The 17,649-nt window shown below is 41.0% G+C and overlaps 1 protein-coding gene and 1 pseudogene across 1 annotated transcript; one reads left to right on the forward strand and one right to left on the reverse strand.

Annotated features, from left to right (window-relative positions):
* Positions 1-1,898: 1,898 nt before the first annotated feature.
* PRSS35 (serine protease 35) lies at positions 1,899-16,487 on the forward strand. The gene is made up of 2 exons (XM_061207244.1): positions 1,899-2,067; positions 14,549-16,487. Exon 2 carries the CDS (start codon positions 14,568-14,570, stop codon positions 15,807-15,809), a length of 1,242 nt encoding a protein of 413 aa, XP_061063227.1. The 5' UTR covers positions 1,899-2,067; positions 14,549-14,567; the 3' UTR covers positions 15,810-16,487.
* LOC133101931 (tigger transposable element-derived protein 1-like) lies at positions 5,640-7,685 on the reverse strand (annotated as a pseudogene).
* Positions 16,488-17,649: the final 1,162 nt, after the last annotated feature.

Raw genomic sequence — 17,649 nt, forward strand, 5'->3', positions numbered from 1 at the left:
CGGTGAGGGATGTGTGAAATGGGGAGAAGTTGGTCAAAGGGCACAAACTTTCAGTTATAAGATGAATAAGTTCCAGGGGTCTAATGCACAGCTTGATGACTATAGTTAACAATATTGTATTGTGAAAGTTACTCTGAACGTAAAGCTTTAATGTTCTCACCATAAAAACAATTAAAAATGGTAATTATGTGAAGTAAAGGATGTATTAACTAACCTTATTGTGGTAAACATTTTGCTATATGTGCAAGAAATCATCACATTGTACCTCTTAAATTTACACAATATTACATGTCAATTACATCTCAGTAAAACTGGCGGAAAAAGATGGCTTGGGGCAAAAGGCTCAGGAAGGGGCCCCTGAAAATGTGAGAGCATTGAAGTTGGCTTTATGTGATGTCAATAGGGGTGCTGACGGAATTAGAGGAATCAGACCTGCATCCACACTAAATCCTCCTGGATTTATGCAGTGCTAGAATCCCCCCAAATGTTTGAGAAGTACAGACTGTAGAACTCCTCCAGTGCAACCTTCTCAATTTACTGATGAAGAGGTTGAGGCCCAGGGCATAGCTATTTAGTGTCAGACAGGACTTCCCATTCTGAGTTCTGGGCTTCGTCTCTTAATTCCCCACACTCCATTTCACCAGCAAACTTTTTTAAGTTCGGCACATAATCAGCAGCCATTATATGCCAGCCCTTGTGGTAGAGGGTGGTGATTCAAATATGCATTTGAAGATTATGATCTAACTGGTGAGACAGAGAGCTTCAGAACTAATTGTTTTATACCAGATAAAATTTATTAATAGATTTTAATTTTATGGGTAAGTGCCTAAATGAAAATGCTAAGTGGAAAAACAGGAAACAAAACTGTATATATGTTCTAATCTCATTGCTTAAAAAAAATAAATAAATAAAAAATAAAAACTTGAGAAATGCAATAAACCACTACTGAGCCAAGTCTTATGGGACATGCTAAGACCTTGTGTTCTAAATACTTGTGCACTTATTTGATCTTCCTTCCTTGAGGGCCAGCACCAAGTTTTTGAACTCATTTTTCAATCAGTGCCATCTTGCTCCAGACCTGCCACCCAGTAGAAGATCAGTAGATGTTGAATAAATGAAGTCCCCTTCGTTACGCAGCTCCCACCCCAAAGGAGCACCTCTCCTAAGGATGAGAATAAAGAGAGTAAGAAAGGATGTGATTAGAATTTTGGTGGGACTGAGGTGGCAAACATCTTAAAGGATGCTCGTCCAAAGTAGAGAAAGCCTACTAGCCTCGGGACAGACAGAAACTGACGCGCTCCCCCTGGAGGCCGCATGGGATACTCACAGGGTGACCCAGATCCCAGCCCAAGGCCAGGTCGCAGGTCCTCAGTTTGGGTGTGGGCGCCTGCTGGAGCCTGAGACGCAGGATTTGCCTTGTGGAGTGCGCGTCCCAGGCGGAGACAGGCTTGCGATGGGGTTGGCGGAACGCACCTGGTTTTTCTAGACGCTGGGGTCTAAGAGCCGCGGGATTGGCACTCAAAGAAGCAGTCCCGAACACCCACCCAATCCCTCCAAGCACACACTTGGGAGTATCTTCTTGACCTTATTTAAGGGATGCACACTAGCACAGGGACAGACATCTCTCGTGGACCCACTCATGAATTTTTCCTAATGCTGGGGGCAGAGGCGCTGAGGTGAGAGGCTGTCCGGTCCGCCCCGCACCTCCTTGTAAACCCTCCCCAGATCCCCCCTCCTCCTCTTCCCCGCCTGCCCCCCTCCTCTCCCTTCGCCTCCGACACTCCCCCCCGCCCCCCGCCCCCGGCGGCCGCCCCGGTCCCCGCCCCCTTTCCCCTCCCACCTCCGCGACGCGGCGCTCAGCTCGCCTCCCGCCTCCCCGCAGTCTCAGCCGCGAGCTCCCGGCGGCGCTGGCGGACGGTGGCCGGGCGCCCGGGCTCTGACTCCGGCTTGTCCCGAGGCTCGAGGCAGCTGCACCCCTGCCCTCCTGCCTCGCCAGCGTCGGTGACTGCCTCGGGGGCACTTTGATTCGAGCAGGGCAGCGCCCCTGGGACCGCGTAAGCTTCGCAGGTAAGGATGGAGCCCCCACCCCGGACAGGGCGAGACCCTAGAACCTGGAAGTTTCCCCTGAGAAAGGCAGGACCCACCCGGGGAGAGCTTCTTTGAAGGGCTCTAAAGATAGGGATCAAGCTTAGCAGTTTTAAGTCATCAAAGAAGCTACTCTCCCAAATAGGCAATTCTTTGTGTCGGCCTCTGCACCGTTTAATATTAACAGTAAAATTGTTTGCATTGGAATATAAATGGAACTCTTTCCACTTAAGCACTACCAGAGGGGACCCTCTTTATTTTTATGATTATTAACAGATGCCATTGAAAAAGGTGTAAAACGCGTTCCTGGAAAGTCTAGTCTCCTTGAAAGCCTCTTTGGCAGAGTTACTATGAAAGCTAGGAATCTCTCTCTCTCTCATCAACCTGGCTGCACAGGTCAGCAAAAAGAGCAGCGGAAAACATTTTTTAAGTGAGAAGATGAAATTAAATTGAAAAGTCTTGGACTTGCTTTAAAATACTCTTAAAAAAAAAAGGTGGGGGAAGACAACTGAGTGAGACAATATTGTCAAAATATTGGTAATTGTTGCCGCGGGATGACGGGCATGTGGGGTTGTAATTTTCTACTTTCTAGCTTTCCTTCTACTTTGGAAATTTTCTATCAAAAAAGTTTTTGAAAAGTTGTAGAAACACTTCCTGCCTGATTCCTCTGACCTTTTTACACTGTCATTGATTGGAAAGAAGCTGCATATCCTGTCTAGGTGTTTTTTTCCCTTCTATTAACTCTTCTCACTTCTGAAATTCTCATTTTATCCCAAGTGCATTTGTCTCCACAGAGAGTTATAAAAGTCATATTTTGCTGCTTGGAGAATTATGCTTAGGATCTGGTATATAATTTAGAAGAGAGAAGGTTAAAATTCCAGCCAAATAAGACATCTAGGCTTGAAAGTAGTGTGTGAGCATCATATGGAATTTTATGCTTATTAGGAAATAACTAGAAGAGCTCCTTTAACGTGAGAAGAGGTTGGATGTGGATACTCTTCCTGTTTTTCCTCCAGACAGCTTGGAAACCTGCACACTTTTAAGAATCTTATTCGTGTTTTCAAATGTGAGATTTTTTAGCCTAGTGCCTGGCACATAGAATGTGCTTATTATGTTAAAGTAATCAATTGCTAATGTGAGTTAATTTCCCCTGTTGAGTTCATTACTTACCTTTCTCTGCCCAATGCTCAACTATCCAAGGCAAGTGCATTGCATTTTAACAGCGGGATCAGACTCAGAATTTTGGAGGCTGAAGCTACCTCGCCTGGGTTAACTTGGCACTTGAGAAATCTGAGATGAGAGATTGGAAACAGCAAAGTTAAGTATGAACGTTATTATTTTATGACTTTGCTTAACTAAAATTTTTTCAAAAGCTTCACAAGCTTTAACAGATGTTTGCTTAGCTAGAAACACAGTGATCATAAGATGCTTTAAAGTCTGAAGAGTAGCAAACCTAATACAGTTCCAGATATTCTTCGCTTTCAAAGGCCAACTTGCAAGATAAAAAATAAGTCAGGAGCCATACGCTGTGCATTTCCTATGTCAGTGGATGAGAGAGCCAGCAGAGGGTTCCCTTGGGGCTCCCTCAGTGCCATTCACCCCAAATTTGATTTACACACAGCATATCCATTGCACAAATTGAAATATACAGGTCCTGGAAAAATAGCTTAAAAAACAAAGGGAAGTTTTATTTTTTTATTATGATGAGAAACAGAAGTTGTGGGCTACTGTAAAGTAATCAACTGTGTAACTTTACCATCTTCCTTTCCCTCCACTACTGCTAACTTTTCAAGCAGACATTACTCTGTCTCATTCCTGAAACTAAACTTGAAGATAGTGCTAAGGTATGATATTTTGAATAGCAATTGGCACATTGTCAATGAACTTCCTTGCCATTTATTTTCAGCATAGAATCAGTGGAGAGCTTACCCTTTGGAAGTGAATTATTAAGTATTTGATAGACATGGGAAATATTTGACAGGCTGAAGATTTTTCTTCCTGTTGAAATGAACTGCAGCACATTTGGGGGACTATTTAGCAGCACTGGAGGTCATAGTGGAAGTGTGCTGGCACCACAATGGTTTTGGGAAACCACCTGCCAGAAAATCGTCTGGCTGTAGACAGCATTATCAGCCCTCAGCTCATCCGGATGGGCTCTGTGGCCTGGAGGTGGGTTTTCTACATGTGATCAATTCCATGGGATAACCATCTAGTATATTATTAGCCAGTTAGACTTCTCTCCCTCCCATGAATCCTACATGCTTTTAAAATAAATTCGATTTTGTACCTCAAGGAACGTAAACCATCTTAAGTGTGGGATCTTAGATTGGGCATCACCAGGCTAGCTTCGCCATCTAGTGGTAGAAATAGGGATAGCAGGCAAGTTCCTACCCACCTCCCCCCCACCCCTCCCCTCACCCGGGACTAGGAATTGAAGCGGCTTGAGGCTCAGGGATGAGTAAGTTAACTTGCGTTTTTTTCATTTGTGATTTAATCTAGGACTTTAGAGCTAAAAGAGATCTTAGAAATTTTCTAGTCCAACTCAGTGGCTAAGGAGGACTTATCACAGTTTCATAAGCAAGGAAAGAGGCTTATGAAATGATGCACAGCACTGTAAACATTGTATGTATTTGTCGAATAAACACATTTATCTATCCTGTTCCAATTCTTGATTCTCCCTAGCAATACTGCTGCATGCTACCGGAATGTTTTATCACAATCTTCTGATTTTAGCTCTCAAGTTGTGTGTATAATTTTCCTAAAAATGAACATTTTCATTTATGTTTAAGTCTCTGAACCAAACATTCTTTTCCCCCTTATATCACTCCCCACTACTTCTCTCTTTCCAAACACCCAGGGCAGACAGTTTTAAAAACTAGGTTTTTACCTTTCTAAGTATATTGCTATTGCTGCTGTAACAAATTACCAAAACCTTCGTGACTTAACATAGTATCCTATAGTTCTGGAGGCCAGAAGTCCAGAGAGGGTCAGCAGGGTTGCCTTTTTCCCTGCAAGTTCCAGCAGAGAATGTCTCCTTACCTTTTCAGGTTCTAGAGGCCACCCGCATTTTGCAGCTCGTGGTCCTGCCTGACTCTGACCTCTGCCTCCATCTTCACAGATCCTTCTCGTTCTTGACCCTCCCGCCTCCTTCCAGAAGGATCCCTGTGATTACACTGGGCTCACCTGGGTAACCCGAGCTAATCTCCTCATCACACAATCCTTAACTAAATCACATTTGCAAAGTCTCTTTTACCAAGTCAGGAACATAGTCACATATGACACATTAGGATGTGTCATAGTCACATCCTAATCTGGGGATTAGGATGTGTTACAGGCATAACTTGGAAATACTGTGGCTTCATTTCCAGACCACTGCAATAAAGCGACTACTGCAGTAAAGCGTCACGTGATTTTGGGGGTTTTCCCAGTGCATATAAAAGTTACTGTAGTCTACTAACTGTGCAATAGCATTATGTCTAAAAAACAATGTATACAACAATTGAACACACACTTTGTTGCTAAAAAATGCTAACCATCATCTGAGCTTCAGCAAGTCATAACCGTTTTGCTGGTGGAGGGTCTTGCCTCAATGTTGATGGCTGCTGACTGAGCAGGGCAGTGGCTGCTGAAGACTGGGGCGGCCGTGGCAGTTTCTTAATATTAAGACACTAATGAAGTTTGCTGCATCGATGGACTCTTCCTTTACGAATGATTTCTCTGCAGCATGCAATGCTGTTTGATAGCATTTCCCCCACAGAACTTCTTTCTTGAGCTGCTTTATCAACTAAGTTTATGTTACATTCTAAATCCTTTGTTGTCATTTCAACAATCTTCACAGCATCTTCCCCAGGAGTAGATGGCATCTCAAGAAACTACGTTCTTTGCTCACCCATAAGAAGCAACTCCTCGTCTATTATAGTGTTATCATGAAATTGCAGTAATTCAGTCACATCTTCAGGCTCCACCTCTAATTCTAGTTCTCATGCTGTTTCCATGACACCTGCAGTTACTTCCTCTACTGAAGTCTTGAACCCCTCAAAGTCATCCATGAGAATCAACTTCTTCCAAACTCATGTGAATGTTAATATTTTGACCTCTATGACTCATGAATGTTCTTAATGGCATCTACGATAGTGTCTTCTTTCCAGAAATTTTCAACTAACTTTGCCCAGATCCATCAGAAGAATTACTATCTGTGGCAGCTGTAGCTTTACGAAATGTATTTCTTAAATAATAAGACTTGAAAGTCAAAATGACTCCTGATCCATGGACTGCAGAACAGATGTTGTGTTAGCAGGCATGAAAACAACATGAATCTCATGGTAGATCTCCCTCAGAGCTCTTGGGTGACCAGGCGCATTGTCAGTGAGCAGTAACATTTTTTTCTGGGTTAAGAGTCCATTTTAATTAGATTCAGTTACTTAGAATCAGTTCATCTCAAAACATTTGTGTATTATCAAAGAAAATATAGGGACTTCCCTGGCGGTCCAGTGGTTAAGAATCCGCCTTCCAATGCAGGGGACGCAGGTTAGATCCTTGGTTGGGGAACTAAGATCCCACATGTGGCGGGTCAACTAAGCCCGCGAGCCACAACTAGAGAGAAGCCAGCACGCCGCAACGAAAGATCCTGCACAACTAATACCCAGCGCAGCCAAAAATAATAAAAAAAAAAAAAATTAAAAAAAAAAGAAAATATAAATTACAGTTCTCAAGATTCAAAATCAATGAGCAGTCATATTTTGAAAGGAATCATTTTTTCTGAGCAGTAGGTCTCAACAGTGGGCTTGAAATATTCAGTAAACTATGTTGTAAAGAAATGTACTGTCATCCAGGTTTTGTTGTTCCATTGCTACAGCACAGGCAGAGTAGATTTAGCATAATTCTTAAGGGCTATAGAATTTTCAGGATGGTAAATGAGCATTAGCTTCAGCTTCAAGTCACCAGCTGCATTAGCACCTAACAAGAGGGTCAGCCTGTCTTTTGAAGCTCTGAAGCCAGGCATTGACTTCTTTCTAGTTGTGAAAGTCCAATAGCATCTTCTTCCAATCGAAGGCTGTTTCATCTACATTGGAAATCTGTTGTTTACTGTAGCCACCTTCATGAATTCTCTTAGCTAGACCTGCTGGAGAACTCGCTGCAGCTTCTACACCAGCTCTTGCTGCGTCACCTGACACTTTTCTGTTATGAAGATGGCTTCTTTCCGTAAACCTCATGGACCAGCCTCTGCTAGCTTCAGATTTTTCTTCTGCATCCTCCTCACTTCTCTCAGCCTTCAGAGAATTGAAGTGAGTTAGGGCCTTGCTCTGGATTAGGCTTTGGCCTAAAAGAATGTGTGGCTGGTTTGATCTTCGATCCAGACCATTGAAACCTTCTCCATTATCAGTAATAAGGCTCTTTTGCTTTCTTATCATTTGTGTGTTCACTGGAGAAACTCTTTTACTTTCCTGCAAGAACTTCTTTGCATTCACAACTTGGCTAACTGGTGCAGAAGCCTAGCTTTCAGCCTATCTCGGCTCTCCACATGCCTTCTTCATTTCTAGCTTTTGATTTAAAGTGAGAGACGTGCAACTTTTCTTTTCACTTGAATACTTAGAGGCCATTGTAGGGTTATTAAGTGGCCTAATTTCAATACTGTTATGTCTCAGGGAACAGGGAGGCCCAAGGAGAGGGAGAGAGATGGGGAGAGGGCCAGTCAGTGGAGCAGTCAGATCACACAGAATACTTAAGTTCACCCTCTTATATGGGTGTGGTTTGTGGCCCCCCCTGAAAAAATTACAATAATAACCTCAAAGATCACCAATCACAGATCACCATAACAAATATAATAATAATGAAAAGGGATTACCAAAATGTGACGCAGAGACACGAAGTGAGCAAATGCTCTTGGAAGAATGGCGCTGATAGACTTGCTCAACAAAGAGTTGCCACGAACCTTCTGTTTGTAAAAAACACATTATCTACGAAGTGCAGTGAAGCACAATGAAACGAGATCTGCCTGTACTTGGCGTACCAGTGAATGAAGTCCACAGCAGTCAGAGATGCATGAAATCCCTTATAAATACCTACGTAGGTTTTGACCCCTATTCTTTGATGCTTCTAATAATAATTGCTGCCATTTGCTTACTGTGCTCTGGGCACTGTATTTATAAATATATCATACTGGTGTCTCACAAAAATACTCCAAAACATTATCCCTGTTGAACCAACGTAGAAAGTAACGTTTGGAGAGATTAAGTGACCTTCACAAACTCATACTGCTGAGAAGTTGCAAGTGGACGTCAGTTGGTTTGGCTTCAAAGCCCGCTGACACCACCGTCATTGACGCACCCCAGCTCTCACTGTCCCTCTTGGTCACGTCACTAACACTATTACTTTCTCGTCACACTGATCCCACACTTTTTAGCCCAAACGTTGCCTCCATTTCAGTGCTCCAGTTAGTGACTGACATTCACTGGGGGCTTCAAGTGCGCTGGGAACTGAACTTTCTAAAATACCTATTCTCCTCTGCATCTGCTCCCAATTTGCGAAAGTGACTCAAAGTTTGACAAGTGTTCTCCAAAACCTGACCCATTTAATGCTCGCTTTCCACCTGTCCGCTCTCACTAGTAATGCTCCTCCTCTCCTGCCCTGGCCTTTTGCCTAAGCCAGCACTTCTCTCTGCAGATACAGAGAGTATCTGGTCCAGACCGCAGTGTCTACCTGTTGTGCGTCAGTCTTGACCGGGCAGGTGGAGGATGAACGTGGAGGAGGAGGGAGAGAGCTGGAACATGTTTTCACATTCGTGCACATGTGTAAATGTAGGCAGTGACGCTGGGAGGGGGGAGTGGCTGGGATCATGAATGGCTAAATAAAGGACAGGCAAGTTGTCAAAAGTGGTTATGCAGTCATTTCTGTGTCCTAATATACATTAAGGTAGAAGGTGGTGGTGGCCCTATGAGGCCATTGATCTGAGTGGTCCCTGACCCATATCAGCCCCCCACAAAGTGTTTGACAGAGTAATGCAAAATTATGATTCAAGGCAGCATACTATACACATGAACTTGGGCAACTACTTCACCGTCCATTACAAGGGACCAGGTGAAAAGAATGGCCCAAGTAAGTGTGACTCTATCACCTGGTGCAGATTCTGGATGGTAAATCAGCTCATGTTCATTTACAAGAAAAATAGTTCATTCAAAACATTTAATATAGCAAGATCATCTAATCTTTCTTTCGTCTGCCTGACATAAGTTAAAATATAAACGTTAAAGGGTAACAAACCAAAAAACAAAAGAGAAACTGAGCCTGAGAACGTAATTATGTCATGCCATAGTAAAATTCTATACACTCTAGATGACTCACTCAAAAAGTTAGGTTTTTCTTTCACTGTAAATCGCTCCCTTAGAGTAATTATTCTGACACTGACTGTTTCTTTTTAGGCTGAGGGCCTGTTGCAGTTCCAGAATTCTTAGGGTAGATTCAGGCTAAAAATAAGACATGGGAAATGCAATTCAAGTATTCTGTGGCTGGGTAAGGTTTAATCACACTGAAGTTTAATAGCAATGAGAAAAATATATTACAAAGCCACAGATATTCATAGAAATGAGTAATTAGGAAAACATTCATTTGGGAAGTCTCTAAAGTAAAGCTGTCCTTGAACAAAAAACAAAACAAAGAAAAACGGAGTTTGAGAGTGTGTCAGAAACTATACTGAAATAAAAATATTTGAGTGTAAAATTGACTTTCTAGAAAACTAAAAGTGCTATAACTTTGCCTTATATAATGAATTGTTTTAAAGTGATATTAATTCACCCATTAAGGTAGAATAATAACTATAAAAGAGCTTATTATTGATTGTATCTATGCTCTGGGCTCAGTGGTAATTCTTTGCATATATCAACTTATTTAATTCTCACAATTACGTTATGAAGTTGAGATTACTATTATCTTCACTTTGCAGATGAGGAAATGGAAACTTAATTGAACTTAATAAACTGCCCATATTCAGTTGCCTAATAAGTGGTAAAGATGACACTTAACCCAAGTCTTCTTACTCCTTGGTCTGCCCTTGTAACCACTATGCTGGTAGAGGTACCCAAATGTTCTAAATACTATCAGCATTCATATTTCTAAGAAAGCATAAGCAAGCAACCAAACAAAAGCAATAGTAAGTTATCTCTTGTAGTTACGGGTGGTCATTTCTGTTAATAGTATAGACCAGGTAGAAATGTGGACTAATATCTGCTTCATCAGTAAGAATTCATCTATAAATCCTGGTATTCTTGCTTCCTCCCTAATTCTCTTCCCTTCCATTCGTCTCCATGGTCCAACCCATAATCAACTATGTGTACATTGACTCGTGGTGAGAGCCATGACTGCAACCTCACTTTCATTAACCAAAATTGGAATTTGAAGCCCCAAATCCAAGCCATCTGGAAAGTACAGGGAAGGTCACAATTATAATGGAAGACAGGAAAAAGGAGGAGAATGAGGGAAGACATGGGACATTAAAGCTTTCAAAATACTATAACTGCTCCACCAGCTGGGACCGTGTCTCTTTAGTTAGTGCTTTTTGGATGACAGGCGTCTATAGATGTATCCACTGAACCATGGCTTGCTCTATCAGCAAGAGCTATCATTTACATTACATTGACGTTTTACCACAAGGCAAACTTAGATTTCCCAAAAGAAAGTGTCCTGAGACATTTGTCCAATTTGAAATTACAGGCCAAATTAGACAGGCTTACTAAATCCATGTCCTTTATTACTGTGATTCTGAGGTCATATGACAAGGCTCTGCCCTTCCCGTGCCCAAGGATAGATGTGGGCATGGCTTTTATTCCTGGGCTGCATTGCAGCTGAGTCCCTCAAAGGGCACCAGACAGGGCTGGCCAAGTAACACTCTTGCATCATCTGTAGCATCTGTAGCATCAGAGGCATTACATACAAGCCTACTGAATTTGAATCTTTTCAGAAGTATTATTAAATCACTTATGTAAAAGTATGTTTTTTTTTCTATTAAAAGTGGAACCATTCAATATTAACAGTTGCTAACATAGTAAAAGAGCAAAGTTTAGAATAAATTTATTTTGTACACAGAGATGAAGCAGAGGTCCTTTGAAACCTGGTGAAGCAATCATCCCTGGAAAGTCCACCTTCTGGGAGGGGCTTAAGCTGCTACACCAGGACCTTGGCTGCTGCAGTGGTTCTGAAACTGTACTGAGTATCAGAATTGCCTGGAGGGCTGTGTACAACATGCCTAGCTGGGAACCCACACCCCTCCTGGAGAGTTTTGAACAGTAGGTCTGGCTTGGGCCCTGAGAATTAGCATTTTTAACAAGTTCCTAGGGGATGCTGACATTGCTGGTTTGGGAACTACAACCTGGGAATCCCTTGATGTGACAGAGTTTATTTTGCCACTCACAAGTACAGAATCTTACTAACAAAATCTTACTAACAAAATTTTATTCAAAATTCATTTTGAATCCAAAGGCAGGAAAAAAACCAATTTCCCCGCTCAAAGCAGTCAGGCAGAAGGAGTTCCCCATTACTCACAGGAGGGTCAGCCTTTTTGTTCTATGTAGGTCTTCAGCTGATTGGATGAGGCCCACCCACATTAGGGAGAGCAATCTGCTTTACTCAGTCTACCAATTCGAATGTTAATGTCATCCAGAGACACCCTCCCAGACACACCCAGAATAATATTTGACCAAATATCTGGGCACCCTGTGGCCCAGTCAAGTTGACACATAAAACTAACCATTACATGGGACTTTCTTAAAAGTCTGACTACAGAATTAATGCACAGGGCACATGTTTTATTTGGTAAAGAATAAAGGAACTTCTAAATTTGAGATTCATATTCTAGGTCAATTATTTGTATAGTAAAATATCATCTGGTCTGTTATAATTTAATATTTGCGTTCTGCCTATCTAAATCCTAACTAGCTAAAAATTTGCAAGACTAAATTAAACAACACTGGAAAAAAAAAAACAAACCCAAATCCGAAAAACAAAACCTAACTGTGGAAGCAATACCACACCACCATGATTTTGACGTTCTCTCTTTTGCCTAGGAATGCCTTTCACACATTTATTACTGCACAGATCATTATTACCAAGTGTTAAAATGTACAAAGTGATCCTGTGTATTTTTTAATGTGGGTAATTGGCTGATTCTCAGTCTTCGCTGTAATCATATATTAAGTACATAATGAACAGCTGTTATCACATAGGGCTAAATAAAAAATCGATTTTTAAAACTTTTGTTTCCCACATCAAAAAACTCCCTTGGTTGAAATTTTGCTAAGAATCAAGTAGATAAAAAGATATGTATACATCTTTTTTTAATCATCTATTATGGCCTGTTGATAAACCAAGAGGCAGCAAATAACTCTGATTTTAGCTTTTTTTTTTGGAAAGACAGAACTTTTCATCTTGGGAACCACCCAGTTAAACATACAATTTCAGGGTCTCAGTAGAGTTACTGAGTTGTTAGCCTTTGTCATTCCAATCCAATTAAATAAAATGGATGAAATACTCATTATGAAAATTGCATAAAAGGCAACAAAAGAAAATACTAAGTGGTTCAACAAAATCATTACTGATATAATTACTGCTTTGTGTAAAGTCAAATTTGCCATGGTAATGATTAGAAAATATTGTGACATGAGTGTGGATTTTTTTCTCAAGTATATTGTTTACTGATTTTTTGGACAATATCCATCAGTCTACAGAAGAATGCCCTGTCTCCAAAATAAAGTACAAGCTATTCAGCAGACAATATTAATATTAACCAGAATCACCATTACTTAGCATTCAACTGTGAGCAAATGGAAAAAAATGGAAATTGCAAAACTTCTACGTAATTTTGCTGATGCCAAGTCATGGTAAAGATTATTCTAAACTTGCTTAACATGTTCCAATGTATGATCATTCAAATTAATTATGTCATGTTTTGATGAATAGATCATGTTTAAATAACAAAGAGGTTAATGTAGTATATGTTTTTGTTTTATCAAAAGAATGTTATTAGTTTGTTAATAAAATTCTGTACTTGTATATGGCAAAATGAACTCTGTTGTGTCAAGAGATGCCCATATTCGGCTCTGAATCAGAGACAACTTCTGCTTTTCCTGCCAGCTCCCAGGATCTTATGGGTGTACCCTGCTTTGTGAGCCATTCCTGACATTCTTTATTAGCTTTCTTTTCTTTGATAAGCAAAGAAAGCTTATGAGAAAGCCTTGAGAGTGAAGGTATTGTAGGAATAATCTAACCTGGAACTGCCTCTGCTTTGTACACAGTGCAAATCATTTGCTAAGCCTGGATATTTTAACTATTAGTTAAAAACAACTTGGAACACAGCTTACAAATTTCCAAATTGCTGCTCCAAAAACGGCTACTCCCCCTCGCTCTCACCAAGCAACAACTGACAAACATCAGTTCTAGGAACAGGTTTACATACCAGTGAACCTAGAGGAGCAGGAAATGAAGGCAAGGAGATGTAAACAGTAGAAGAGGTATTATACAATTTAAACAGTTTTCAGATGAGAGACCCAGGATGAAAGGGACTATATTTCATCATGATCATGTTCCCCCACGTAGCAAATGCATAACCATCGCCTGTGCTCCATAAATTCTTACAATTTTAATATAAAGTAAAATGCCACTATAAAGTATTTTCGTGTGGTGCTTTGCTTAGATGGTAGTTCCAAGCACAACTTTGTTTAAAAAAAGCACAGGGTACATTTTTCTTATTTTCGGATAAAAGGGCCTGTGCTGTGTATTTTCTTTTTATGATTAGGGGTTCTGCTTGTAAAAATCAAAGCAGGTCAATAGCAGAGGAGCCCCTTTATTTACTTCTAAAATCTCTACTGAATATTTTAGAATATTATCCTATGATTTTAATTGCACCATCAATCAGCTTGGTCTGCAAGCCGTGATTAAGGGAAATTCATTGTGTTCCAGTGAATGCTTTTTTTGAGCTCTGCGCTAGCCATTTACATTCTAGAGATGAGGAATTTGTGATCCCTGCTTTTATTAAGAAGCTAAGTTCAGGGAAAGGGCCGGACATCTGCTGTTATCTTTATTTCTAAATCATCTTCAGATAAGGTTGTAGGAGACCTTGGAAGGAAGATGGTGTGGCTTATGCAACAGAGGACCCCAGTTTGCCACCCCTTCTTATTCTCCCATGTGTTGGGTTGAAAGAGGGGAGAAAGAGGGGGAGATGGCAGGCAGATGGGGGTAGGATGCACGGGGATTAGGGCTGGTGGAGGGAAGTCTGAGTGAAAACAATTTACTGATTTTGGACGTCTGTATGAGCCTACTTAGTAGGGTGTTTATCTAACCTCAGTAAAATCTAAGTACAGTGAAAATATGGGCTCCTATTTGTGGTAAAGCTACCTTTAGGACCCAAGACCTAAATGAATGATAAGTAACATATTCTAAAAGAAACCATTATAAAGCTTCTCTTTCTATTTTAAAGGACAACATAGAAGAACAAAATGGAAACGATGCTATTTTGGTTGATACTTTTCACCCTTGGGTGGACTCCCATCGATGGATCTGAGATGGAACGGGATTTTATGTGGCACTTGAGAAAAATACCCCGGCTTGTCAGTGAAAGGACCTTCCATCTCAGCAGCCCCACCTTTGAAGCGGACGCTAAGATGGTGTTAAATCAAGCGTGTGGCATCGAATGCCAGAAAGAACTCCCAGCTCCCAACCTTTCTGACCTGGAAGACTCTCTCTCATATGAGACTGTCTTTGAGAATGGCACCCGAACCTTGACCAGAGTGAAAGTTCAAGGTTGGGTCCCCGAGCCACATGAAAATCTCACTGCACAGGGAGCACCTGTGAGGAGAAGGAGACAGGTGTATGGCACTGACAGCAGGTTCAGCATCTTGGACAAGAGATTCTTAACCAATTTCCCTTTCAATACGGCCGTGAAGCTCTCCACGGGCTGCAGTGGTATCCTCATCTCCCCCAACCACGTCCTAACAGCTGCCCATTGTGTCCACGATGGAAACGACTACATCAAAGGCAGCAAAAAGCTAAGGGTAGGGTTGTTGAAGATGAGAAATAAAGGTAGTGGCAAGAAACACAGAGGTTCTAGGAGGAGCAGGAGGGAAGCAAGGGGTGGTGATGGAAGAGAGGGTAGCAGAGAGAGTCTGAAGGAGAGAGCCAAGGCCGGAAGAAGGAGAAAGGAATCTGCTCGGGGTCAGAGAGCTGCTGACGGGATGCCCTCCTTCCAGTGGACCCGGGTCAAGAACACCCACATCCCCAAAGGCTGGGCTAGAGGAGGGAGGGGAGACGCGGCCTTGGATTATGACTACGCCCTTCTGGAGCTGAAGCGTGCTCACAAAAAGAAATACATGGAGCTGGGAATCAGTCCCACCATCAGGAAGCTGCCAGGCGGCATGATCCACTTCTCAGGATTTGATCACGACAGGGCAGATCAGTTAGTCTACCGGTTTTGCAGTGTGTCCGATGAATCCAATGATCTTCTCTATCAATACTGCGATGCCGAGTTGGGCTCCACTGGCTCTGGGGTCTATCTGCGTCTGAAAGATCCAGACGAAAAGAGATGGAAACGCAAAATCATTGCGGTGTATTCCGGCCACCAGTGGGTGGACATAAACGGTGTTCAGAAGGACTACAACGTGGCCGTGCGCATCACGCCCCTCAAGTACGCCCAGATCTGCCTCTGGGTGCACGGGGATGACGCCAGTTGCACCTACGGCTAACGGATACCTGAAACGAGGTTGTGGATGACCTACATCGCAGAGAAAACTAGTTCTGATTACTCGAGTAAAGATCACTTCATAGGTTTTGCTTGGACTTGAACCCTATCAATAGTATTTCAACATGTTTATTTTTTCAAAATTAGGAGCTTTTCATACATTTTAAAAAGGTGTAGGTACACATCCTACAATTAGATGGACACTTCAATGCCAAGTATATATTCTTCTTTACATGGTGATAAATTTCATTGGTGGGAAAATTTTTGTTTCTTTCTGCCTTGTTAAAGATTAGACACTCTTTAAAATTTCAAGCTGGTGTCATAAATAATATGTGATTTCTCAGTGGACTAACTCTCAGGGTCCTACTCCAAGAAGAGGCTAAGAGGGTGCCGGTTGTGTATTAAATGTGAAACTGCATATACAGAGGTGGACAGTTACACGACTAGAATCAAGTTTGAGACAGTTATAACACAGTTTGTACTACTCTGAGGTAGACCCATTCAGCTCATGCCCTCCATGTTTATATTGTGTTTTCCATTGGGTCTGAGAAACTTTAGGTTTTTTTTCTTTCTTTCTTTCTTTTTTTTTTTTTAAGAATTACAATGAACGGCAAGCTTTATAAACAAAACTATTAACTGTTTTACTGCTTTAAAAAAATACCAACTGAAGTGTTATTATTTATGGGAGAACTACTTTGTTCTATGAAATAAATCTAATTTAAGAACAGGGAAACTGAGACATTTTAAGATCTCAAGTTTTTATTTAACTAGTATTCAAAACATGGACTTTTCAAGTATGCGTAGGAAGACAGTTCCAAAGTTAATAAATGATCAGGTGTTGAAAGCCACATCATTTTATAAAGCTACACAGTCTCCTATGAATGAGGTTTTACAGTTTGAGACAAGGAATTCTATCGTCTTTTTTAAGAGAAAGCCTTTCTTCCCCTTGACAAAGTTCGCTTTTCTTAATAGGGCCATAGACATATTATTTTGGTGAATTCTCTGATTAGCGATTTTGGATATGTCCTTTTAACAAAATGAGTATAATTTATGAATATAATTTTTAAAAGAAAGTTCTGATCGTTTTCATTAGGGACCAAGGCGGTGCACACACTCGGGCCATCATGGCAGCCTCAGCAGACAGAGTCCAGTGGCTGCCCTGGGGCAAAACACAGAGTAGACACTCAATACATATTTCTTGAATGATCAGATATTTGCTGAATGGTTGTACAAGCGGTTTAGGGCAGGCCATTATGTTTAAAGCGTTTTAGTGATTTGTAATTGAGTGCACTATAAAATTCAGGAGTTGCAGACCTTATTTCTGGGCTGCTCTTCCTGGTAGTGTCTAGGGTACACACTCTTCTCTTGGGACACACCCAAGTCATTGATTCTGCCTGAGTTCCAATTTATTTTACTTGTTATTATTTTCCGTAATAAGGGGAAGTTATACCCTTGACTAGTATGCAAAGGAATACATGATTAGATTATGTTAAAAAGTGATTTTGTAAATGGTGTTGAAAATAGCTGAAATTTAGCACAAGTTATATTCTTTTATAATGTGAATCTGTTAAAAATCATTCAATAAAAATTTAAAAAATAAATCAACTATAACTCTTACTGTATTTGTATATATGTTTTACATACAAGGTTTTAGCAAGTATTAAATTAACTGTTTACTTAAAAAAATGATTCTACTTAATTCTAAGCACATTTTGCTGGGAAGTATTTTATAACTGGTGGTAGTGGAATAGGGCTATTGTCTCAAAAACTTTGATCAAATCTCTTTTGGGGAAACATCTATATGATGACTGTGACTAAAAATGTTCCAAGGTGAATTTTGCACA

This window comes from Eubalaena glacialis, chromosome 12 (assembly GCF_028564815.1).
Source record: "Eubalaena glacialis isolate mEubGla1 chromosome 12, mEubGla1.1.hap2.+ XY, whole genome shotgun sequence".
Classification (NCBI taxonomy): Eukaryota; Metazoa; Chordata; class Mammalia; order Artiodactyla; family Balaenidae; genus Eubalaena; species Eubalaena glacialis.